At 37.0% G+C, this 26,161-nt stretch overlaps 5 protein-coding genes across 6 annotated transcripts; 2 read left to right on the plus strand and 3 right to left on the minus strand.

Annotated features, from left to right (window-relative positions):
• The first annotated feature begins 1,121 nt into the window (after nucleotides 1-1,121).
• Nucleotides 1,122-8,345, plus strand: LOC121753489 (auxilin-like protein 1). The gene is made up of 7 exons (XM_042148723.1): nucleotides 1,122-1,671; nucleotides 3,217-6,943; nucleotides 7,030-7,113; nucleotides 7,196-7,261; nucleotides 7,372-7,461; nucleotides 7,795-7,971; nucleotides 8,065-8,345. The coding sequence occupies exons 1-7, from the start codon at nucleotides 1,331-1,333 to the stop codon at nucleotides 8,098-8,100; spliced, it is 4,521 nt and encodes a 1,506-aa protein (XP_042004657.1). The 5' UTR covers nucleotides 1,122-1,330; the 3' UTR covers nucleotides 8,101-8,345.
• Nucleotides 8,346-8,945: 600 nt separating this feature from the next.
• On the minus strand, nucleotides 8,946-13,129 carry LOC121753505 (glucose-1-phosphate adenylyltransferase large subunit 2, chloroplastic/amyloplastic-like). The gene is made up of 15 exons (XM_042148724.1): nucleotides 12,639-13,129; nucleotides 12,265-12,483; nucleotides 12,052-12,180; nucleotides 11,537-11,710; nucleotides 11,314-11,406; nucleotides 11,142-11,225; nucleotides 11,000-11,055; nucleotides 10,722-10,815; nucleotides 10,350-10,535; nucleotides 10,192-10,272; nucleotides 9,857-9,943; nucleotides 9,688-9,792; nucleotides 9,500-9,606; nucleotides 9,312-9,372; nucleotides 8,946-9,237 (listed from the first exon to the last, which is right to left on the minus strand). The coding sequence occupies exons 2-15, from the start codon at nucleotides 12,442-12,444 to the stop codon at nucleotides 9,136-9,138; spliced, it is 1,539 nt and encodes a 512-aa protein (XP_042004658.1). The 5' UTR covers nucleotides 12,445-12,483; nucleotides 12,639-13,129; the 3' UTR covers nucleotides 8,946-9,135.
• Nucleotides 13,130-14,634: 1,505 nt separating this feature from the next.
• LOC121753606 (50S ribosomal protein L31, chloroplastic-like) lies at nucleotides 14,635-15,289 on the plus strand. The gene is made up of 2 exons (XM_042148825.1): nucleotides 14,635-14,750; nucleotides 14,848-15,289. Exons 1-2 carry the CDS (start codon nucleotides 14,679-14,681, stop codon nucleotides 15,172-15,174), a joined length of 399 nt encoding a protein of 132 aa, XP_042004759.1. The 5' UTR covers nucleotides 14,635-14,678; the 3' UTR covers nucleotides 15,175-15,289.
• A 902-nt stretch (nucleotides 15,290-16,191) lies between these two features.
• LOC121753521 (long chain base biosynthesis protein 1-like) lies at nucleotides 16,192-21,836 on the minus strand. 2 transcript variants are annotated; one of them, XM_042148725.1, is made up of 13 exons: nucleotides 21,589-21,836; nucleotides 20,398-20,647; nucleotides 20,200-20,294; nucleotides 19,650-19,741; nucleotides 19,339-19,432; nucleotides 19,186-19,258; nucleotides 18,963-19,095; nucleotides 17,859-18,033; nucleotides 17,570-17,710; nucleotides 17,401-17,496; nucleotides 16,987-17,128; nucleotides 16,705-16,832; nucleotides 16,192-16,628 (listed from the first exon to the last, which is right to left on the minus strand). In XM_042148725.1, the coding sequence occupies exons 2-13, from the start codon at nucleotides 20,510-20,512 to the stop codon at nucleotides 16,455-16,457; spliced, it is 1,458 nt and encodes a 485-aa protein (XP_042004659.1). In that variant the 5' UTR covers nucleotides 20,513-20,647; nucleotides 21,589-21,836; the 3' UTR covers nucleotides 16,192-16,454. The 2 variants fall into 2 exon arrangements, with proteins under 2 accessions (XP_042004659.1, XP_042004666.1); XM_042148732.1 differs by having other exon boundaries at nucleotides 20,200-20,324.
• Nucleotides 21,837-22,938: 1,102 nt separating this feature from the next.
• Nucleotides 22,939-25,408, minus strand: LOC121753537 (probable jasmonic acid carboxyl methyltransferase 2). The gene is made up of 4 exons (XM_042148744.1): nucleotides 25,301-25,408; nucleotides 24,776-25,180; nucleotides 24,206-24,475; nucleotides 22,939-23,486 (listed from the first exon to the last, which is right to left on the minus strand). Exons 1-4 carry the CDS (start codon nucleotides 25,373-25,375, stop codon nucleotides 23,106-23,108), a joined length of 1,131 nt encoding a protein of 376 aa, XP_042004678.1. The 5' UTR covers nucleotides 25,376-25,408; the 3' UTR covers nucleotides 22,939-23,105.
• Between the last annotated feature and the right edge of the window lie 753 nt (nucleotides 25,409-26,161).

Below are 26,161 nucleotides of genomic sequence, written 5' to 3' on the forward strand. Positions count from 1 at the left end.
ATAATTTTTTTTCTTGAAAAACTATTTAAAAAGGTATATTTACCTATTCTTAACACAAAATATAAATAGTAAAGTTATTTTTTATACATTTTTTAATTTACTTTTTTTAATTGGAATACACCATTTTTAAGAAATTATATTTATTTTTTAAAAAGATAAATAAGTACCATATCTTCTCAATTTACATCTTTCCTTTATAGATGCTTTAATATGACAATAATATGAGCGGTCAATAATAAGTTTTGGTAATTATAGTATTGAATATACTATGTTGATTAGAAAAATATTGATTTAAATCATACTACTCACTTATAGTTGATATCTAGTTAATTCTATAATTTCCAATAGTTGCGAATTAAATCTTAACTTTTGTGTTTCTCGTAATTGTCCTATGCGATTAAAATTTTGATAAAAATTTATTGCGACTTTTGTATCTTTCATTATCAACTTATCATATCTTCATCACGTACATAATTATCATCTATAAATTGATCATCATAATGTAGAACAATGACAATTTTCCTTATTTGTAATAAAATGTCGCTCATCTTAATATTATGTACGTATGTGGTTGATTACTTGACACTTGACGCAAAATAAACTCATATTGAATTAACTGAGACTAATTTTGTCGTAAGGAAAATGCCGAGACTCATAAACCGTGATTAATTGCACGTAGCGCTATCTCGAAATAAAGTATAAAATGAATCCACAAAAGCATACAACATTCGTACGCGATATGATTCCTTAGTAGTATATCAAACCTAAAAGCATCCACGACACCCGAATATTGACACTTTTGAGGGTCGAGCAAAGCAATATTCACTTGCTTTCGAGCACTACATTACATGATCCAAAATTTATTAAAAGACATATCTTGCGTCGCCTATGCATTAAACACGGGAACCCATGCTCATACACGCACAGACGTCCAATGCCCGCTTTGCAACACTGTACTCTTGTGATCTCGACGAAGAGCATGACACTACTGATGCCAAGTAAGCCTCGTACTCCCTCAGTCTGTGATGAAACATATCGAAATGATAGAATGAGACGTTATACTTGACCCCAGAACGAAGTTGAGATAGTAATAAAACTTTTCTCAAATTCAATAAATAATTACATTCTCTCTCACATCAATTGACTCTGTCTCTCTCTCTTCCATTTCTCCTTAGTTTTGTCTGACTCTACAGAACTCATTTCTCACTCTGCAAAGTGCAAACACTAAAAAGCCTGCCTTCACCGAATCAGGAAGAAACGAAAACCCCTAAATTCCGACTCAAAAACCCTAGCGAAGGCCACCACAAACCCCTCATCTCTCTCCATTTCCATGGAGTCTCTCTCCAAATCGTCGCACAGGAGGAAGCACTCCACCACTAGACCGAATGCCTTCTCCTCATCTTTCTCGTTCAAAACCCCCTACGGCGACGTTTTGCTGTCGAGCGGAGGTGAGAGGAAGTCGCTCCAGCTCCACGAGTACTCCGAGATTTTCTCCGGCTCCTCTTCCATTCCGGTGCTTGATCTCTCTGCCATGGACGAGCGGGTCGGGTCGGGCGATATCCGGAGCTCCAAGCTCGATTACACCAACATCTTCTCCGGATTGACGCATGACGATGTGTTTGTGCCTTACGAGGAGCTGCTCAGTGCTTCTGCTAAGAGAGCTAAGCCGCGGTGAGTTAACGAGTTTCTGTGTTCTCATTTGGGAAGAAGATTTTGGATCTTAGAGTGAATTTGTGAATGCTGCACTTGTTTGTGTGTGAATGTGGTGCTAATGTGTTGTTTCTATCACGTTTTTGGAAGAATCTTTGTCAAATTTCTTTTTTTGGGAAAGAAATCATATGTTTGCCTTGATTGTATGTGTTAAAAAAATTTAAAAGCAAAACAAAACCTGTCTGGATGAACTTGCGTTACTCTTGTATTAATCCTAGTAAAGGGAAGAATTGATTTGTGGTATCAAAGATGCTCTTTGTCAATTAAAACTTGACAGTCTCAGAATATCCATTTGATGCGCAGTTCTAGATTTAAAATCACATTAAATCTCCTCCATGTTAGAAATATCAGTTTTTTGCTAGTTGCTTCTTCTGGCATTAATGTCATCTTTGGTATGATGATTATTTTAGATAGTATGCCATTTTGGAGCCGAGTCGCATGTAATTTGAAGTTATGGAGTGTGTTCAACTGCAAAGCTGTCTTTTTGAAAACATATGCTTGACTTCTAGTCCGATTGTCATTTGTTTTTCTGTTTTAATGATGTAATCCTTCGTTTCTGTTTCGTTCTTTTAAACGGAAAGTTGATAAACAGCAGTAGTCATAGTTGTCGATTCCTAGGGTTCCTCCTTTCAACCTGTGTTCCGGGACTTTAGCATTAATTTGTTTCCCGGGTTTAGGATTCCCAGCTGTAAAGTAGGTATCTTGTTAAAATGTCCAAAGTGGACAAGGGCTCAAGTTACCTGACTATATTAAGTAGGAATCCATGTATGTTTTATCTAATTTATTTCACTCAGTTCGAATCGTACGACCAACAATTTAGCATCGGATCCCCTCTGCTGAGCAAACCAAAAGAATTATTGAAGGGAAATATTGCACTCTCTCCTGGCCTTTGAAGAGGAGAAGGCAGAGAAGGAGTTCGGAAAATCTGAGGCTTTTAAATCAGTAGTAGAAAAAGCTAACTGAATTAGTCTTTTATTTTCCACACAGGCAGACAAGATTTACATTAATTCAATCTTGTTATAATAACTCGAAAATTATGTATGAACGACGGCACCCACACATGAAAAAGTTAGTCTTTTATTTTTCATACAGGCAGACAAGATTTACATTAATTCAATCTTGATATAATAACTCAAAAATCATGTATAGGAACGAGGGCACCCACACATGAAAAAGTTACCTGTTACGCCATAAATTGGTGAAGTATGAAGTGAGCATAATTTGTACATAACATAAAAAACAACTTATACATAAAATGAAAAAGTTGGATATTCTTTCCATTGAGAGGATTAGTCATATTTCTTGGCCTCTCCTCTACCCCATATTTGGTCTTTGAATGTGGTTGTTGTACCTTCTTATTTGTGGAATCATGTATGTCTCTGAAAGGTGAAACGAATATGATTTAGTGTCTTGTTATAGTTTGTGCTTGGTAGTATGTATATCTCATTTGTCTAAAACTGAAATGATTTAGAAAGAGTTGCATGCTTGTCCTAAATATTTTTGTAGGGTTCCAGTGGAGGGGCGGCCATCTAGACAAGAATCAGGTTCTCGACATTCTTCAAGAAAGACAGGAAGGCTTCCTAGCGTGGCATCTGATCGGTCGATTGATAGAAGAGTTAAGCTGCAAGAATCAGGTTCTCCACCTTCTACAGTAAAGATGGAAAGGCCCTCTGGTGTAGCATCTGATACATCTTTTGATGAAGGGAAGCTGCAAGAATCAGGTTCTCTACATCCTTCAACAAAGACAGAAAGGCCCTCGGGCGTGGCATCTGATCAGTCTACCGATGAAATTGAGCAGCAATTTAACTTGTCTTTCAATAGGACCAACCAAATAAATGTTGACGCATCAGATCTGAAAACGCACATAGCAGAGCTCCATGCTGTTCCTGGATTTACTCATTTTGTTGATGGAAGTCGGCCACATAAGGGAAAGAATGACAGGCCACCTTTACTCAACCGTGAAGTTAGTCGCGCCTGGAGTTTCAGTGCTGAAGTTGAACCTGTCAATGCTAAAGGTGGATCGAGCTTGGAGAAATCAAGGCTAGATAAGTCTCACCATGTGAATGAAGTTAATCTCAAATCACCAGAATCAGATGCACCCATTCTGTCGAGTCATCCAACAAATCTAAGTGATATCAAGGAAACCAGGCAGTCGATGGCATCAGGTTTCATTTCTAAAGAAGAAGTTTCACAGAAGATTGGTGACGAATCTCCGGATGACTTTGATGATAACTCAGTTGATGCTGTATCTGTTGCTGCCTTGAAGAAGGCCATAGAACAGGCCCAAGAAAGTATAAGAATAGCCAAAATTATAATGGAAAGGAAAAAGGATGGCGCGCAAGATGGATCAAAGCTTAGGCCTATAAGTAATCGCATGAAAGTTGCAGGAAGGGAAACTAAAATTGACCACGAGGCATTTGGATCAAAAAACAATAGTACCAGGAAGAAGTATGAAGATTTAGATCCTATATTCCCTGCACCTGCTGGGATTGATGGAAAATTAACTCCATCCCTCAGTCACACTGTTACATGTTTTCCTGCTGAACCTGCTGAAGGCAAAAGGGTGTCAGAGAATGTTGAATCCGATAGAGAACCTAAAGAGATATTTTCAGGCAGGAGTAAGTTACTTTTTGCCTCAAATCACATTCAGAGTGAGAGAACTCATGCTGATGAAGATGTTAAAGTAGAAAAGCTTGAAAAGAATGTGGAAGCAGATGAAGTGCAAAGAGAGTTATTTGCTTCAAATCGCATACAGAGTGAGAGAACTCATGCTGGTGAAGATGTTAAAGTAGAAAAGCTTGAAAAGAATGTGGAAGCAGATGAAGAGCAAAGAGAGGGAAAAAGTATTTCTGGATGCGAAGCTGTTGATGTGGAGCCTGCGAAGGCAGGCAACTCTAATAGCTTAGTGCCCCCCATGAGTGAACTTGCATCTAACCTTGGAAGGTTGGAAATAGGCACAGAAATCTCTAAACAGAGAAATATAACAGCCACTCATATAAAAAGATCTGAAGTTGTTCCTGAACTGGTGGAAGGGGATCTCCATGCATCCCAAAGGACACAAGGGATGGAGAAGAGTTGGGAAGAAGATGAATTAAGTCAGGCCACTTTTGTTCATGCTGAAGAATCTGAAAGTGATTGGGAAAAGGTTCTCAGCAGTTCTCAAAAAAATCCTGAGCATGACAAGGCAGTGGATGTGGCTTTTAAAAGTTTTAGGATCTTCCCAGAGGGTGGAGTGAACGAGCAGAGAGAAAATGATAGGGATGATAAGGACCAGCATGAAAAGAAACTTGAAGAGTGTGACAAAATAGCTAATGCAAGGTCAGTGTCTAATGACATGCCAGATGGATTGTGTAATCTGGTTAGGAATGAAAGTCTGGACCAACAAAAGATTGACAGGAAAACTGAAACTGACTCCGGATGCGAAGCAGATGGCCAGGGACATGCAGAAACTTATGATGAAGAAATTCGAGAGACAAGGAAGAATGAGGGCCAGCTCTGGTTTGATCAGCTGAAGGGAGTCTTACTGGAAGTAATCAATAAGGGGAAATCTGATGTTCCCCCTGATGTAGGGGAGTCAAAAATTAAACTTGATGAGGATCATCAACCACAAATTAATGTTGACAAGCAGTGGTTTGCTGATAATGCAGATGTGCCAAAATCAACAGAAGAACCTGTACCGAATCAAGTTGAAGAGGAACATGTTGATACTACTTTTAAGAGTGAAACCATTGCGACCAATGTGATGGAGGCAAGCCATTGCCCCAATGTTCAGAAGACGGAAACTGAGAAAACAGACTACATTAAGTTGGGTGCTGGCAGAGGTGAAGGTCAGGAGGCTACTTATCAAGAGGATATAACTGAAGCTGTTAATTTGAGTGGTGGGGAGGCTAGCGTCATCTTTGATGCGCCTCATACTAATGGATCTGGAAATATTGTTGCTGAAACTGAAGAATCCTGTCCTGTTCAATCACACAGCAAAGTGGAAGAACATCAGAAATCTGTCAAAAATTCTGAAGAGGACGTGCTCAAATCTAATGGATCAGTTTCTGCACATGACGAGGACAAGATGGAACAAGGATCATCCAGTCGGCTGGATGATGAAATACTTAGATCTAACCATTTGCATCGAAGTGCCTCTGAAGAGATTTTTGTGAAAAACGAACTGCTCGATACTTTTGAAGGTCTTCCTTCTGATAGCCGAACGGAAGCTGTTGATGTCATGGATGTAGATTCCGAAGAAAGCCTGTTACAAGATGAGGATGTATCTAAAACAACCAGTGATATTCATGATGCTCCGCAAGAATATGCTACTGAAAACAATAGACAAAATATACCTCAGGACCTTGAATCTCATTTCAGAGGAGTAGAATTGAATTTCCCAGATGTAGACCAGGTGTTGGAGCAAGATGCGGAGAGGGATGAAGGACCTATATCAGACTCAAGCTTCGAGAAGACATGTGAGGTATCTTCTGAAAAATCTGAAGAATGTCCAGAAAATGAAAAGGCCGCGACCTCAAACATGGAAGAACTAAGCGATGACATGGTTTCTGATGAAAGAAAACATGCCGATGAACAAAGTGAAGAATTACACTCTCAGTTGCATGATGAACCCATAGAAATGGATAAATCGTCGGAAACAGAGGAAGCTGTATATACAGATGTGAATGTGGAAAAGGATGAGGAAAAACATGTTCGAACGAAATCAATGGAAGAGATAGATGCCAAAGAAGGTATGCAAAACTTTGATAGCAATGATCAACAGCAAAGAATAGAAGCCATAAAAAAGGGAAGAGAGCGGGAAAAGGATAGGATAGTTGTGGAAAGGGCAATTCGTGAAGCTCGTGAGAGAGCATTTGCTGAAGTTCGAGAAAGGGCAGAAAGAGCTGCTGTGGAGAGAGCAGCTACTGAAGTTCAGCAAAGGGTTAGGGCAGAGGCTCGGGAAAAGGTTGAGAAGCCTTCTGTGGTTAAGCAACCACTTGATAAGGCCGCCACAGAAGCCAAGCTTAAAGCTGAACGAGCTGCAGTAGAAAGATCCACAGCCACAGAAGCCAAGCTTAAAGCTGAACGAGCTGCAGTAGAAAGAGCCACAGCAGAGGCCCGTGTGCGTGCTCTAGAGAAAGCAAAATCCCTTAAAACTTCAGGAGAGTTGAAATCACCAGCTGACAGACACTCCACTGAGAAGTTTTCTAGTTCTTCCAGAAATAATGCACTGAAGCACAGCTTTTCTTCCTCGGTAAGTATCAGTTGTCTTTTATTGCTTTCCTGAAGGTAATATAAACTGTGTTCGTGACTCGAGGTTGATTCCAAACTCTTCTGTAGGAACTGGAGACTGGAGCAAATATTGAATCAGCACAAAGGCGTAAAGCAAGACTGGAGAGGCATCAGAGGATAATGGAGCGAGCAGTATGCCCTTCTCCATTTTATCTTTGTAGCCATAGCTAAAGATACTTTGTAACCTTTCACCCATCGAAATTGATTTTTTCAGGCAAAAGCACTTGCAGAGAAGAATATGCGGGACCATCTTGTGCAGAAAGAGCAGGCTGAGAGAAATGTACACCTATTACCACAAGTTTGAATTTAAAATTATTGCCAGGCTGAACTTGCATGCATGGTTTTGGAAAATTGATTTGCGCTGTTGACGAGTATCTTATCTTATTGCAGAGACTTGCTGAAACTCTTGATGCTGATGTTAAAAGATGGGCCACAGGAAAGGAGGGAAACTTGCGTGCACTTCTCTCAACCTTGCAATATGTATGCACTCTCTCCCAGTAAACTACTGATATAATATCTGTCATTGCTAGAGTTTTTTTATATTTATTTGCAATAAATTCCCAGACCATGATTTGGGAACTTAACTAGGGTTGCCTTGGCTGGGCATGAATCATTAACTCTTTTAAAGATGTTCGAACTTGGATAAGTATAAAACCTTGCAATGCAACGAAGACCTGAAATAACCCCATACTAGAAGAAAAGGGAGAAACAATTCCAAATTCTAAAGCTGTGTCTGTCTCTCAAATATGACATGAACTTGTGTGCAACCGAATGAAGCCACCACTGATAACATTAATTCATTGTCTTGTGCAGATACTTGGTCCAGAAAGTGGGTGGCAGTCTATTTCATTGACGGAGATCATTACAACTGCAGCTGTGAAGAAGGCTTACCGAAAGGCAACTTTGTGTGTACACCCTGACAAGCTGCAACAAAGAGGAGCTAGTGTTCAACAAAAGTACATCTGCGAAAAGGTTTTTGATCTTCTCAAGGTATGTTGCTTGTTTTGGTTTCTGAGAACATAATACCCGGTCCTTCCACGAGTCTCGTTCATTACATCTAATCTTGCTCAATTTCCCTCTCAGGCGGCATGGAGCAGGTTCAACTCAGATGAGAGATAGACTGAGTAAGCGGTGACAGTAGCCGCTGCACTCCTCTTTATTCGTTTGTTTTATTTATTTATTTTTCTCTGGAGGGGTGTTATTTCATGCTGTAGTAGATAGATTGGGTGAACTACTGAACTACAATTATTTGGAGACCCTTTATTTATAGATAATTATCTAGATGTAATTTCATTACCATGAACAAGTAATATGCAAGAAAAAGAGTGAACTTTTTAAGTTCAAAACAAGTTCATGTTGTTGTATGCTGAGTGTTTTTGTTTTTAGTTTCCTTTTCGATGTACTGGTCAAGAATGAAATCACATAATTTGAAATCGAACTAATTTCCATGACACTATCCTGAAAATCAAGAGAAACGAATGAGTGTATATATGTATAGGTAAATTCATACTTATTGCTTCATGCACCTATATAGTTTCACTCGATGGGAATAACATAAATGAAGATACATTAGAGAGCGAAACAATTAAAAACTGAAAATATATATTTGAATGTAACAATTTGAAAATTTGTAGTACTCCTTAACCTCCCCTCAAATAAATGAGAATGCGAAAAGGAGTATGGACTTATATTTTGTATATGGGAAAGTAAATTTTTTAAACCCATTTCCTTTACTGTGCCAATAAAATTCATGGGAGATATGTTTGGTATGATCGAATGAGGTACTAAAAAAATCACCATTTCTAGCTCTATTTCATTTCTTTGTTTGATTGCAGGAATCTTCATTTTATATAGAATCACCATTAGACATTCCTTTACTTTTGTGTAGTATTTTCTTATACCTACCAAGCAAATGAATGGTCCAAGATTTCAAAATTACTACAAGAAGCATAACAAGCAACCTCTTTTGTCCAAATAGCGTAATTTATAACCTAGTTTAGCCGAAATATGATGTTTTCTGCTATGATTCCCAGTGGTTTTTTACATACAAACAAAGCTTCGAATTCTAATTTACATCTCTTAAAATCATTGTCACCCAATAAAGAATTGGGAAAGAAAGCAACATTATTAGATTCCTACAAAACATGTTCAGTTTCATATGAGTGTTCCATCTTTTATGGTGGCATTCTTCAACACTACTGTGATTCCAGATCTTATGTAAAATCCATCGTCTGCCCGGTCCGCTTCTTCGACACCCTAGCATATCAACGCAGACTAAATCACTCACTCCCGCTACGAGTTAAAGAGGCAAGAACAACGAGGATACTTACATCTTTGTTTGCGATTATCACATCCCTCCCGATCTTGGCATTCTTGTCGATTATGCAGTTACTTCAAAAAATGCACAAAACAAGAATCAATATCATTCCCAATGTAAGGAAAAAACAGATTTGCACAAGCTTCTAAGAACTATGTTTCCTATTTCAAGAGGGTAAACAACTCTCCAATTCAATCCTACCAGATTTTGGTGTTCTGTCCAACGCCTATCGGAACCTTCCCTTGCGCGATAGCAGACGCGATTTCCGATTCAGTTTGGTAATAGTCTGCTCCCATCATCATAGTATCCTGAAACGCAGATTGCATTCTTTTAAATTGTATATAAGGCTTCATTAGGAACATTGAATCGAGTACGTATGTAGACTTCACCTTAAGTTCAACACCGTTGTCTAGGCGTGATCTGACACCAACAATCGAGTGCTGAACGCTACATTCTCCCAGAAAGCAACCATGAGAGATTATTGCATCCACTATCTGAAACAACCATATTCATGAGATATGGGAATGACAAGATTTAAGCACTGTGATAGAAGCATACCTTGCATTTTTCGACTTTCGAAGGAGGCAAGAATCTTGGAGATGTGTAGAAAGGGGTCTTTGGATCATTAAAATCAAACTTTGGAGGCTGTTAAAAGAGAACATTAGCCACATTCAGCTTCCAAATCTAAAATCATGATGTCAAAATTACATCTTGAAAAGTTAAAAAGTACTACTAGTATCATTCAAAATTCAAGATACACTTTTTACATAATAGTATTTCTTTGAGCATCTTCAAAAGATAGCCATGATTATTACTTTCTTGTCTGGTGAATCAAATGCAAATTATATTGAAAATGAGAGTTTACGTAAATGGTTACGAAGAGAATGATTGACCTGCTCTGTGAGGGCCAAATTGGCGTCAAATAATGACTTGATGGTTCCAATGTCCTCCCAGTAGTCATTGAACAAATATGCCTGTAACGAGGTGAGATACTCAGAATAGAGGACAAATAACGAAATCTCACGACAGAAGTTTCAAATTTGAATCTTGCCTGCACTTTGTGGTTGTTCACGGCTCCAGGGATGATCTCAGAGCCAAAATCATTGCACGAAGGATACGTATATTTCAGAAGCTGCAGTAGGACGTCAGTCTTGAACACATACACGCCCATTGATGCAATGTAGGGAAATTTTGCTGCCTCTTGACGAGAAAGTCCGAGAATAGAGGTGTCAACTTGCTGCAGGACATCACCAGATGAAAGCAAAAGATCAAAGGGAAGAAAGCATCAATTTATAAGATGTGAAATCAGCATAAAGTAAGGTGAACATGAACACTGAATTTTCTGAATCCATGTCACGAACTCACGATTGTCATTTTGTACACGAAACAAAGAACATTGGCCTAGCTAGACAAGAATACATACCATTGCTTTTAGATCTGAGCCCTTTGGTTTCTCTGCAAACTGAATGATCCGCCCCGTTTGATCAATTTTCATCAATCCAAAATCTGAGGCTCGGCTGAGTCACATGGAAAGAACAGAACAAGCTTATTGATCTAACATGATTCATGAGCATTAAACGAAACTTTATGCTGCAAAAGTTCTATATGCATGAACTCAGTACTTGAACCAACAACAGTTTTCGCCCAAGCATAAAAGCTATGAGTTTAATATTGATTATAGGAAATAAATCGAATACATACCCATCATCCATGGGTACACACGAAACTGTAATGTCTGCACCGGTATCTATATGTTTCTGTAAGCACGTTGTTCATCAATAGACAAGTATTAAGATTGATAAGAAAACGATTCAACATATGGGAAAATAAGCATACAGATCACCTGAACAAACTCCATATAGTCCATTCTGTAAAGATGGTCGCCGGACAAGATTACTATGTGATCGATATTTTTATTTTTGGCAGCCTGTAAACACAAGGAGAAGAGTCCACCAAATTAGTCCTTCTACAAAAATGATCCCAAAATGAAATGTCGAAATGCATCAACCACTCACATCGAAAACCCAAATGAATTGTCGAACTGCATCTGCAGTTCCTTGGAACCATTTCTTTCCTGTTTCTCCCGGTGTTTGAGTGGCAGCAAGAACCTATATCAGTTATACATTGACAATTATTTACACAATTACAATGATCCACTGATGGTAACTAAAAACATGTACGAAACACAAAACATTATATAAAATCAAGCACTTTAGATTACAGCCAGTATAACCTCACCTCCACAAAACCATCTCCAAAACTCACACCATTTCCAAAGTTGTAGGTCCGAGCAAGGTGTCTATTGAGGGAGAAAGAATTGAACTGCGTCATGATGAATATCTTTCTTATCCCGCTATTGATGCAGTTACTCATCGGAATATCAATTAGCCTATAACAACCACCAATTGGAACCTGCAAACACGTACATACATCAACCTCCACACATTCATAGCAGCCTATATCTCCTACACCGTTTAAAATCTCATTCTACTCCCATTTCACCCGCGCAAAAGTGTAACATTTGATAATATCAAGAACACACATGTGGTATACATCCACTGACAACATTGGAATATGAAACAGAACACATTTGCAACATACAGATATGACTTTATGCATCTTCTACATTCTTGAATCTAAACAGAAACAGCAGAAACAAAAACCATTTCCTCTCATCATACATCAACATTAGTAAAAAGAATTATCAAAAGTTAAATGAACGTAAGTATGTAACACAAATATTTTTTCCTTACAGCCGGTTTAGATCTTCTGCTAGTGAGAGGGAAGAGGCGAGTCCCCGCTCCTCCGCCCAAGATTATCGAAGCAACGCTTGCTGGATTTGCATTTGGAGTCCCCTCAGGAAATGGTGTGGACTGAAGTGCCTGAAATTCATCACTCATTTTCAATTAAGGGCCAAAACAAATCACTCCAAATATCTAAAAAGATTAAAACTTTAACAAACTCACAGCCATTTCTTTGTTGATATCACGTGCTAGAACAGAGTAAGCAACTCCAGGCTTCAAATGCAATTTTTTCTTCCCATTTTCACCCAAATTCTTTGATCCAAAAACATTTCCTTTCTTACTCCCAATTCTCTCTCCAAAAAACCCATTACCTCTAACGGCGGCGACACAGCAAGAATCCATTTTTTTGCGGTAATGAGGTAAAATGATTCACCAAATGATCTACCAAAAAAAAGAATTGGAGAAACTCAATGATTAGAAATTTAAAAACAAGACAAGTACAAAAAATTCAAAAGCAATGCTACTTTTTGCTAAACTAAAAGATCCAATGCTCCAAAATCTTGAAGAAAGAGAGAAAGGAAAAAAGGTTATTTTACCTTTCGCCACCTCCAAAAAATCACTCCGGAAACTTAACTACAGCTAAAACCCAAATGGGACAACAAGAATTAACAGCAAATGGAAAACAAACACTAAGATCACAATCAACAAAACATAGGGAAGCCTAAAAAAGAAAAATATGAGAAAAAGTTTTGAACAATCAAGGCTTGTATGAACTAGGGAAACTTTGTAGGGTAGTTAACACACGTGAACTAGTAGAAAGTAGTCTCACACTTCTCAATGATGAATTTTGGTGGTGACTGGTGAGTTTTTCTCAAAAAATGAAAAAAAACTGTGTGATCGAAGTAGCATTAGTTTTGTCTAATTTCAGCTACGACACCTCAAATATAGAACAATTGTAGATTTAGTACTATTAAATAATAAAATTAATACAGAAACAGGAAATATCTTCTTATTTTAATCATTTAGCCTCGGATTTCGTAGTTCCCAAATCTGCTTGGGAATTTAAGGATCTGGAGATCCTCTCTCTCTCTCTATCTCTCTCTCTCTGTAGTTTATTATCACAAGTAGATTTATTGGATAAGATAATTATGTTATAATATGAATTAAGTCAACATCGAATTTTGACCAAAGAAAAGTCATTTAATTGAATTGTTGATTTTTATATATAACTGAAAACATGGTTTATAATACTATGTAGTGATAAATTAATGCATGTTTATCTATACACTCCCAAAAAAAACTCTTAACAAAAAAATGTGCCTAATGTATGTTACTTCAGAATTTTACTCAAAAATGTAATTAAGCATATTAAAATATTTGACCTTATTATAAAATATGATCCCCTAACTTTGAGGTCACACAATTTGCAAATGTATATTACACGACATCTTTACTGTAGTCATTAATAGGAGTATTTATTTGGATTAAAAAAAATCAAAATAGAAGCCTTAAATCCATAACCATTTTTTTTTTTTCATACATAGGAGTTCGAGATACATTCGGCAAGCGAACTAGCCCGCCACAGCCCCTCGTGGCTCGAATACTTTAGCTTCCCTCCTACGGGTTCGGACGTGAACTAGCCAATATTGGCTCGTAGACTGCACTCCCTCCGACGAGTTCAGCCCCGGTAGACTACTCGTCACCCTCAGATGCGTCCAGGCTCAAAATCTTGCCAAGCCCCAAGGAAACAACCTTGAACAGGCCCACAGGGAAATTAATCCCAAAGTCGCGTCATCCAGGAATCGAACTCAAGACCTCCAGGATGGTGCCATATCCTTGACACCCTTTTCAACCTATACCATTTGACTGGTAGTTTAACTTATATAGAGAGGTAATGTCACAATGTTTTGCTTTGGAAAAGGAAATAAAAACTAGGCCCAAATATGTGAATAATACATTTTCTGCCTACTATGGGCCTATGGTTTTGAAACTCAAATGAATTTTGGCCCAAGTATGTTTTATATTTTGCCAATAGATTATGAACATCATTGGTACCACAACATTTGCCACCTCTAATTTCAAAAATTAAACTAATTTTTATTACCACACAAACACACACTCTAGTCCTTGGATGGCAGCCTTATAAAATGATTATCATTTATAATGAGGGGGAGTATTTTCATGAATAGCCTCTTAAAGTAAGTCTATTTTAAAAAAATTATAAATTTCCGACAAATTCTAGTATGTACCTCAGTTTTAAAAACCAATTGTGAAAATTACAAAGTTTGAGTTTGTTAGTAATCATCCCATGACTAATTTTTTTTGGACAATTATACTCCTCTGACATGACAATCGAAAAATCATATGTGGACGTCATCGTCAGTGAGTTCAACAATGTCATATATTCATAAAAAAAACTATAGTATTTGGTTGAAAACATCAATAATATAGTAGTATTATGAATATCGAACTTCATAATTTTTCAGACTAATTTCAAAAATTGTTGGAAGGTTCAAATTTGAACAAGTTAATTATGAATATTAAGAAGGGTGGTTTGGTAATTTTGTAACCACTAAAATGGCTATCCATCCATCCACAAAATACCCCAATCCTTGTCCATCTTCAAACCAACAGCAATGGCGCTCTCCCTCTCCAACCCCTTCCTCCACAAAAACCTCTCCCCTCCTCCACTCTCCCTCAACGCCAAGGTAACAAACAGCACACCAATCTCTTCCACCCCCAACGATTATGGTTTCAGCAACCATCTTCACACCAATTAGGTATTTTTTTTTCTTCAATTGACAGGTTAAGGCAGCGGTGGGCAGCAATCAGATGCGATTGAGCTGCAGGAAGGGCGACATACACCCCGAATTCCACGAAGACGCCAAGGTTTACTGCAACGGCGAGCTGGTGATGACCACCGGCGGCACGAAGAAGGAGTATGTGGTGGATGTGTGGTCGGGAAACCACCCGTTCTACCTCGGCAGCCGCTCGCAGCTTCTCGTCGACGCCGATCAGGTTGAGAAATTCCGTAAGAAATACAGTGGTCTCGATTCGATTATGGAGATTCCTGTACTCAAAGGAGAGATTGTGCTTCCTCCTAAGAGGAAGAGTAAGCCCAAAAAGAAGTAGTTTTGCTAAAGATTCTGTTTTTATTTTTCTTGTTTTATGTTTTTTTGTGTATTGGGATGAAAAATGATGAAATTGATGTTTTTATTGTAATGTGAAGTGATTAATTGGTTCTTGATTTTGTATGTTTTTGGTGTTGAGAATGTGTTTTTGTTATTTGATGTTTTGGAGAGTTTGCTTCTATTGGTTCTTGATTTTGTGGGTTTTTGGTTTTGAGGAATATGCTTAGGTGGGGGTGTTTTTGTTATTGATGTTATTCCGACGTTGGTGACAATCTTCTTCCCCATGACTGGTGGTGGTGGTACAAGTCTGTTTTCTAGATCCGTCATTGAACATTTATGACTTTGATTAGTTTCTTTCTTTGAGCATTGGCAGTAATGTTACGAGTTTCTCTATGCTGTGATTTTATTAGGAAGTATGGAGTTTTGTTAGGGGTTTTGGTTTTGGAGATTTTGCTTTGGTGTGTGATGTTATTTCGAAGTAGCAATGACCTTATTTCTTGTATTCGATCTCACGAGTTTTGTTATTTTGATCTACCATTGAGCTTGCATGAATTCAATTAGTTTCTTTGAGCACTAGTAGTAATTTTTTGAGGAAGCTGGGGTCTTTGACCATGTGAAGCCATTTCATGGGTCTCTTGGATGTCACGATCACGAATCGTAGAAAGTCATCAAATATACATTGGCGGATTCAGGTGGAGTCGGGGTCAACTGACCTCGACCTAGCTCATAAACGATAGAAAAGTTCATTAAGTTGGAACCTTTGGAGTTGCTGCTAATCTCACGGTGGAACACTCTGCTCCAAATATCATGCTTTGTCACATATATTGTGATTGTTGATTTACTTCTTATAATACCCAACTTTAGTAGATGTATTTGGCGAACATCACCACATATTTGATGTTCTTTTACTTCTATTTTCTTGGTTTTGAAGCAATTTTGAATAAACATTTGCTGCGATCGACGTGCTGATAGTTTGTATTTCATCATCTTTTTAACTTAAAGAGTGTTCTGTAACACATAAAAAAAAGTCAGCATCTCTTTCCCCATATGAAACAATCCCAATAATTATGTTAAGAACATTACAACACCATAATTTGACCAAAAAGCTATCTAGAGATCCCAGCAGACTTATGTTTTTTCAACACATGAACAAGCCAAGAAGAAGCAATTTAATGATAATATACCAAAGTTAGTTTGTCACTAATGATCCCCGTGGGCGCGTTTAAGCGACTTCATCATTGTCTCGAGGCTCCAACAATTGAAGCGTTCAGGAAAATGGAGTCATTGGCCTGCCAATACAAGGGTTGCAGCTTGCTTGAATGCTTCACATGCTTTATCCAGATCAGTTTTTGGATGACCAGCAGACACATATAACCTAATTCCAGCAGGCAGCTTGCATTTGTCCAGTATCGATCTTTTCGAAGTTGCAACGAAAACGCCATGTTCCTTCAATAGCTGCAAATGCAATGGCTCACCCTTATATTATCACAAGAAAGTAAAAAAACAGGTTTGAGAGAGTTTAAACCACTACATGATTGGCAAGATCTTCAAGCACTTGAAGATCATCCTTGGAGAATCCCGTGGAGTTCTTCAGTTTCAGAAAAACGATGGGTGATTTTGGATCACTGACTATCTCAAGGCCTTGTACATCAGATAAACCTAAAATCGTACATGAAGTTAGACATGTGAAATTAGTTCCAATATGATTTGTGTACCTAAAATCGTACATGAAGTTAGACATGTGAAATGAGTTCCAATATGATTTGATGACGAAATCATGTTTTTGAATTGTTCACAATTGAAAAAGAACCACCTTTATGGAGAGATGATATGTTCTCTCTCAACTTGGTGATAAGATTAGGATTTTCTTCAAGAACATCAATGGCAGTAATTGCAGCACTCGCCAGATAAGGAGGCAAAGAAGCAGAGAACACGTAACCGGAGCTACTGAGACGCTGCCAGTGAAGAATTATAATGCTATCAGAGAGAAGCCAGAGATTTTGTTGTGTTCCAACTTCCAACCTATTCTAGTTATTATTGCATTTCTTAGTAGAAGAATTCTATAGATATTTCCAAAGCGAGGTCAGAGAAGGCTATCTTTGAATATTTTAATTGACGGCTTAGCCAAGGCTTTCTATTAAGGAATGGAGTTATCCTTTATTTCATATTCCAAGTGTTCAGTAAGTTTCCATTCGCTTCTTTTCTTTAACACTAATAGAACACATACCTGGTGATCAATCACTCTGGCACTTCCAGTGCAAAACCCTCCTTCAGTGGCCAATGCATGTCCCATCGCTGCGGAGACAATATCTATCTTCTCAACCTGCCAAAAATTGCATATAAAGAAGAATGCGCAGATTATATAACCAATAAACATCAAGGGGGTGGAAACTTACTGGAATTTTGCAATGTTCAGTGAGACCTCTACCGGAACTTCCAAGAACTCCTATAGAGTTGCTTTCATCTAGTATAACACGGAATCGATATTGCTCCTTCAGTTTGATTATTTCGTCCAATGGAGCAATTTGTCCAGAATTCTGGAATTGCGCAAGATTAGTTGGGAGGAAAAGTTAAAGATCTGCACAAGCAATGTAATGAGGGAACTATAGAAAGTGGAAAAGATGACACTAAAGCATTATGATTGCTACAGTCCCCATTCCCTTATAAGTGCTTCTGAAGAAATACCTGATAGACAGCTTCTACAACGATATACCGTCTGACCTTCTTAGCTCTTTTGTTCTCATGGGTGACACTTTCCAGAATACTCTGTAAGGACTTCATATCATTGTGTTTGAAATATATAATCGTACTTCTAGAGAGGTGAAGGCCATTCTGAATTCCCCAGTGGACACCCTCATCTCTGCAAAAAGAACAATAACCCACCAATAAGTGAAAATAAAAGAATAGAAAAAGGAAATGTGCATCAGACCTTAATTAGTGTCCGTCCCATAGAAATCAATGCATCATATATAATCTAACATGTCACTGGACCAATGTGGGCATGTGCAAAAGCAATTTTAAAATTTAAACAGAGGCCACTTGCATCGCATGAGAAATAGCAGTAACCCATCTCTCAGCACTATCACCACCATACCATATAGATTGCCCATATAACAAAATGAAGCAACTTACGTTAATAACCTATAGATCAAGAAAAAAGGGCCTTTGGTACACTGAAAAGCCTTACATAGTACTTCACAACAAAGCTACACCATAAATTAAAAACACAGAAAGAGGAGGAGAAGCTTGAGGGCATGATTCATGAAAGGACAAAAGAGACCATTAACAATAATAGGACATTATATCTTCAAATAAGGGTTAATTTACAGGAAAAAATCGCCATATTTGGGCCTAGTTGCAATTCAACACACCCTCCAATTGTAGGTACTTATGACCTATAGTCAAATTAAGTTTTCTAAAGTTAGGATTGACTAGTCAGAAATTAGGGATGTTGACTAACATCGAAACTAAAATTTGGTGTCTAAACTAACTTATGTTTACAGGTTGTGGTGAATATGCAACTAGACAGAAAGCTGATGATTTCCTGGAAATTCTTCCTAAAATGAGACTCCAAGGTAGCAAACATCTAATACTGGAAATTGTAGCATAGGTAAAATATATGCCCAATAACATCCAAAAAAACTACATCTGACCTAATTAATCCAAATCATAAAAGTCGACTCAAAAACTCAAAAGAACTTGCAGCCAGATGTTATGTTGCATTGCACAGAGCTACCGACCAAAAATGGGGGAAAAGGAGAAAATAAATAAAAGCCAAAGAAGACTCACACAACGACGACGTCACCCTTCTTACAAAATGCTGGAATGATGCTAAACATCGTGGAAAGTCCATACGAATAAAGTATCGAATCAGAAGTTCCAAGAAACTTTGCTATTCTGGCCTCGCAATCAAGGTGCACATCTGCATTGTTACAAAATTCATCCACACAGTCTCAGCAATGGCCAAGATTAACAGGAAATGCACACCGTACATGTTAATGTTAGATCATACCAATTGTCCCATAAAATCCACGAGGACCACAAGAACCAACACCATACTTTTCCAGTGCCTTGGTACATGACTCCTGTTTTTCATCAATGCTATCAGTTGAATGGAAGCACAATATCAGACGCAAAAACTAGGAGTTAGAGCAGTTGTTGTTACTTGCAGTTTATCGTGCCCTAGAAGACCAAGGTAATTTGCTGATGTGAAGTTCACGACTTCAACACCATTAACTACAGCATGTGGTCCAGCAGCACTGCATAAATCAACTAATCATCCATCTGGAAATCTTAAGGAACAGTACAGGATCTTGCGAATTAAATTATTAAAGCATAAAATAAAATTTGAGCTAAGAATGTGACAAACTGATGATAAGATCAAATACTAGACATGCATATAAAAGTAATAAGTTTACCTATGAAGCAGTTGCTATACTCATACTTATCTTAGATTTATTAAAAAAACATATTCACCTTTCTAATACTGGAGGTTCATACTTCATCTCTTCAGAAATAGAGGGAATTAAGGGTTCTGGGACCCATTCATCACATAATTCATCTACTTCCTGAAAGACATTACGCCGCCATGTATATCAGTTTGTGACACATAAGCCCACTTAAATAATGAGGGATACAAAACCTTTAAGATGACAACAGATGAGCTGATACAATGCTACATGCATGTTATAGTTTGAAGATTGAGGCGAGGTAGTTTTTAAAAGATGGAAGTGATGTTAATCTAATGTTTAGACTAAGATTGTGATCATTTGTCTGAGGGAAAAATTCATGTAAGTGCCTTTAAGGCTTGGCATTCGTTCTTTTTTTAACACTAGACTTTCACTGCATCCAATCAATTTGCAAGAAATTAATAATACGAAAAGCAGCCCCGAGAGGAAACATGAAATGCAAAACAATACATCCCATCTAAAAATAGCTAAGTAGTGAAGCTCTCATGGGAGAATGGAAATGGAACAAGCAAAGTAGAAAGTATATAACAATAAAATTCAAGAAGCACGCCAGTTACCTTCTTTGTCAATGGTCTTTTTGGAGGCTTGTAACTTTTTTGGGTCATAAGAAAAAGAATTACAACTAAGAGAAGACCTTCCACAAGAAGATGGCCTACATCAAGTTAAAAAGATTGCCAAGTTCCTATATCAAAGAAATATAACTGACCAAAAATAAATTTTTGTCAATGCCTCGCCTCAATGAGAAGGTATCTCACCTTTGATTGGCACTCCAAAGACAACCGATCGAGCATATGGGGTATCAAAAGCCAAAGCAACCCAATCCGTGACGGACTTAACAACAGTTTCGAAAGAGGACAATACTGTATCCATCGAGTCAACTTGGAAAGACACAAACACGCACTAAATGATTAAGAATCCAGAAGGTGTCCCGAGTCCTCGCGGTAACGTATTATACAAAATCTCATTAATGCATCTTACTGATGCACCTTCACTTCAGCTCATGAGCTGAAAACAGAATCAAATATTCACTTAGTCACAAATCCAGAACTAATGATTAGAGCATCATAAAGTAGTCTACAAATGTGTATATGATGCTAGCCTAAGAGACTGAGCTCCGTCAACGACAAAAACAGTGATAATAACACATGTCAAAAGTTTCTGTCAAATTATATCTACAAGAACTTCGCTACTAAAATGAACAAAATCTTCAGTTGAATAACATGTGCCTTCCCCACCAGCTATGAAACTGCAAATCCTATTGTAACAAATCAGGTATCTGTTACTACCTTAAAAAAGAGTTTTTGAAGCAGTTATATTTGGATCAGGTTTTGAAATCTGTATAGTAATTATTAAATTTATTTTCAATATTGGAATAAAAAACGACTACAGGAAATATAAAGTTAGCCTTCGTGATATTGAACTGTGTGTTTCATTTTTCAATTCCCACAAATATAGAGTCACAATTTACTATTGTGAAATCTGTAAAATGAAGCCAAAACCTTCTACTCCATATAAACTCTAAAGTCCAGACATGTCAATGTTTGGCGCCTAAACTCATCCACCATCCACCAAACACTAGCCCAATGAGTAATAATAATAACAATTACATAAAAGCCATGGCTTTTGTTGTGGAAATCTTTGTATATTAGTAGCAGCTAATACACATGAATTCCAAACCTAATGTTAATCACCAAATGAAATCAAACAAAGTTACATATATGTCAATCAAAATCAAACGATTTGACACCAATCAATATCTCAGAGCTCTTATTTTCCAATTTTTAGATCCATAAATTCCAATCACGAAAAAATGAGCAAACTTGCAGATCTCATTACAAAAACCCAACAACGAGTGGACAAAGATGGGGATAAGTATAATAAGAAGAAGTAGTAGAAGTAGAAGTAGAAGAAGAAGGAGATTCAGCATCGGTGAAGAAGAAGTTGACCTGATGAACAGATAGGATTTACAGCTTCTTATTGTTGTAGAGTTGGGGCTGAGAAGAGGGCGGCGAGCAAATTTCCACGCCGGCGGCAGCAGCGGGGAGGTGATGTGCTGATCAGTCGGCCGAGAACAAGGAAGAAATGGGGGCTGTGGCGGCGGTTGTGGTGGTGAATTTGGTGATTGTCGCCGGAATTTTTGAGATGGAATCAGCTAGAGAGAGTAAGAGACGAGAGAGATGGCCAATGAGGAAATTATTTATTTATATCCTTTTAGATCTTGTTTTTCTTTGTTTATTTTATCATTTTTGAGGGATTGTATTTTTTTACGTTTGATTTTAGAGAGATCAGTATTTACTTTAGTTGTTTATACAGACGTAGTTTTGTGGAAAATATGTAGAGCTAATTATACTAGTACCTAGTAGTAATATTTTTGAAATTGTTATTTGAAAGAAATTAAGTAAGTAACGCATAAAATACTCTTTACAATGTTGTATTTTGTGTATATTATAGTTCAACCGATCACATTTTTTCTATATTTAATTAATTTTTATGTACTCCTACAATCAAAACATACGTTTATTATAATTTATCAACGACGACCACCAACATTATTATGTACGTTTTAATAATAATATAACTAATAAATATCGTTTTAAAACAAAAATGACAAAATTCAAATATAAAATAAATAATACTATAACTCATAATAATTGAAATACAGCATTAAAAATACATAATTGATGCTAAAAACATAGATGAAAGAAGAACAACGAAGAAAAATTATGTGGAGCAAAGAAGATATTTTATTTATGTAAAAAACTATAGTAAATTTGATTTCTAGAGATCAAATTTGGTATAGTTTGATCTATTTATAAACAAAATATGAATTTTGATATAATTTTTAATTTTAAAAATTCAATATATGAATGATGAGGAATGATATACTATTAATTTTATTTTAACACTAAAAGGAATGTTTATGAACCAATGAAATTATAATGAGTGATATAATATCAATAGAAAATAAATAAAGGAAAGAGACCATGGTCTCTTTGTAGTCCATCAAAATTGAAGATATAGGAGATCATGTCAGATATTTTAATTTATTTTTCATTATTAAAAATATGGAAAGAATATTCTTGATATAGCATTTGTACTTTTCTTTATGGATATTTCTTTTATTGACAATAAATTTTAAGACATATTCATCATATTGAATTGACTAAATCATTTTTTATTAGTCAACTTAGATATTCATATTGAATTGACTAAATTTTGTTGATTAGTCAATTTATAATGTACTATATATTCCATAATTTAATGTAAAAGAGGATAATCAACAAAGAATCTGATTGAATCACCCAACCAATCCATCCCATGATATTCAACATCATGAAGTCAGTCATATTATTCAACATGTCTTTTTTTTTTGGGCTGAATTATGACATGGAAAATACAATATCTCTAAGTTATACCACAAATATTTTCTAAAAAAATACTCGGGTATTGTTTTCTTATTCGACTAAAACTTTCTTGTGAGAGAAACCACAAGATTAATGTGTTTAGCTATGGCTTTGGAGAAATAATCTTGGAGAAGACCATGATATCTAGTAAACAAATCATCCATAACTTGTGCCCCAAAATGGGACTCCATCATTGGCTCCACCACTGCCCTAATAATCTTGGTAACTTTTAGGGCCTTTGAGGATTCATCAATTTCATCCAAACCAATATTGTTGTTAATATTGTCCAACACCAAACCTCCATCCCAACCAATCTCCAAAGCTGAGATCTGATTCACCACAAACGAACCTTCTTCTTCTATCACATTTCTCATTTCCTCAGCTGATGGTGCGTAATATGGAGCATTCAGCGAGTCGATTTTCTCTTCTTCCACGACACCCTACATACACATGAAATTTCAAGTTGAGTTTGTTTTTACGAACAAGCCAAGCCAAAAATCGACAATCAGAGTATGTCAAAAAAATACAGTATACTAGTAGCAAAATCAATACAACAACAAAAAGTACATTAGATGTATCAATCTTGCAGCACACAATATATTCAAGCGACACCCACATGATAAACGATCGATGCAAACTCCTTGTACCGATATCTTGAGTTAGGCTGTTTTCTCTTGGATAGCAAATGTACTATCTGATTTTTTCTGACGCGATTGATGGTTGTAAGTTGTGTGCGCAGAAGAAAAAAAAGAATAATTTTTGTTGAAACCTTAGGTTAGTTTACTGATTTTTTTATAAAATGAAAAGCCCCACTTAAAAAAACGGCGAACAAGAGTTCATGATGTATAGTAAAACAAGATTATAAAAATCCAATAAAGAACCTAAAATAAGATAACACCCACTACTCCATGCAGCAAAAAATTGTGGCGCTAAAAACAACAAAAAGTTAACTCCAAAATCTGAAAATCACCAAAATTATGACTTGAAAAAATAAATGCCTGTATACAAATTTATGTTAGTATTTTATTTATTTTTTAGTAGTGAATTTGTTATTAATTGGTTGCATTTAATTAAATTCATATAATGGCCCATCTCATAAATTTTGTGTGACTAGTAACGTCTTACAGCATTAGTTTCCAAAACACAAAACATAGTATACCTCTTGGGCCATGGCCATTAATGCATGGGCCAGAAGCTCCCACTGATGGCTGCCCACTTCTGCGGAGGCATCCGGCGATGTGCGGCCCATAAATGACAGCACCATCGACCCTCCGGCCACCACCTCCGCCGCCCGTGACCTCAAAAATATTAACATGTCTCTCTTAAACTGCCGTAGGTATGCTTTCATCACGAATTCCGGGCTCGTTTTGGATATGTAAATCTTTCCTTTGTTGAGATGCTTTCCCGACTTTTCCAGACCCGATGGTACCTTCATTCGTTAACAAATACGATAATAATGTTCAATTTTATGAGGCGTGAGGTATGGTCTCATTCACTAAAACGTACATGTAATACTTTCATTCATCAACAAATATATTAATAATGTTCGATTTTATTGAGGCGTGAGGTATGGTCTCATTCACTAAAAATTATGTAAATTAGTATGCTAAATTTTCTATCAATTATCTGAATCACCTAAAAAAATCTTAAATAAATTTTAGAACTTATTAATTTTTTTTCTGCGTTCGCCCTTGATTACGAACTTAGATAAACGTCGAGTCATTTGTACCTGAGAGAGCCAATGAAGGCTGGATGAGGAGTGAACAAAATGCAAAGAATTTTTGGGAAAAAGTCTGCCGTAGAAGGAGCCCGCCATGGCGGATATGAAGCAGCGGTCGGAACCGACGCCCTTGTTCTTGCTGAGGCTGGCGTTGAACTCAGGCAACGACATGAACACGTAGTTGAAGTCGTTGCCGGGGAGATCGTTCAGCACCACCCTCAGCTCGGGCATGGGGAGGCCGATCTCGCGACACGTTTTGCGGACATTGTCGATTATCTCGGAAACCGCCATCAAAGTGTTGGGCCCGGAGGAGCACCCGAGATCGGCTATCCCCATACTCTTTGGGAGACTGTTTTCGATCGCTCTGAACACTGCCTTCTCCATCACTGTCTTGCCGTGTGATATTATTTGCATCTGCATGAGAGAGAAGATATATATTGTGAGTGTTGGGATCGTCGACTGCACAGATGTGGGATGAGTTTGTAACCCAAACAGTAAGGAGAGAGAGAGAGAGAGATAAATAAGTGATCTTACTTGGCAGGTACTGTTGTTGGCGTAGCTAGCTTCTCCTTCTCCTTTGTTCATGTGAAGAATTGGAACTTCTCCCATTTTTTAATGTTTTTGGTGTGTGATTTTCGAAATTACTATGTTTGTGAGGAGTAAGGGATCGGAATGTTTATTTATAGAAGAAGCTGGGGGGATTTTTTTTTATGGTGAGAAGTACTATGATGTTGTCTGTTTCACGAACCGAAATTCGTGGTTTTAGTTTTGAACTTGTGATCGATGGTTTTGGTTTTGGTTTTGGTTCAAAAATTTGACGATTTTTTCCGATTCCACTTTTTTTCGGTTTTCTATGATTTTTCAGTTTTCGCAGCTTTAGTTAACCATTGGTTACGGTTCCAAAAATTCATCACGTGAGAGACGCTACTATTTAATCATGTATCTCTTCATTATCAAACCAACACTCGAGCTTTGTTTACTAAATACTTTAACACTCACCTATTTTCTATAGTTATTTTTTATTGCTAATTATTTTAAATTTTTATTTATTCACGATAACATAATATATAATTCATATATTTATTTTTGTATAACAAGTGAAATTTGCCATAGGTGTAATGCAATTATGACTAAGTATAGGAGTATATACATATGAGTATATAGACTGTTTTCTACTGCTCCTTTTTCATTGTTAATTGAAGAATTGGCATTTTTATTAAATCATTGGATTATATTGGTGAAAACTATGAGACTAATTAAACTGCCTTATCTGCAATTAGAGCAAGTTCTAATAATGTTTTAAGACTTTCACTAGTACACATCCAAATGCATTATGATGGCATTGATCGATAATATGCTAAGTGAAAATCATACCAAATATTCGAGGCATTTTTC

This window comes from Salvia splendens, chromosome 1 (genome assembly GCF_004379255.2).
Source record: "Salvia splendens isolate huo1 chromosome 1, SspV2, whole genome shotgun sequence".
Classification (NCBI taxonomy): domain Eukaryota; kingdom Viridiplantae; phylum Streptophyta; class Magnoliopsida; order Lamiales; family Lamiaceae; genus Salvia; species Salvia splendens.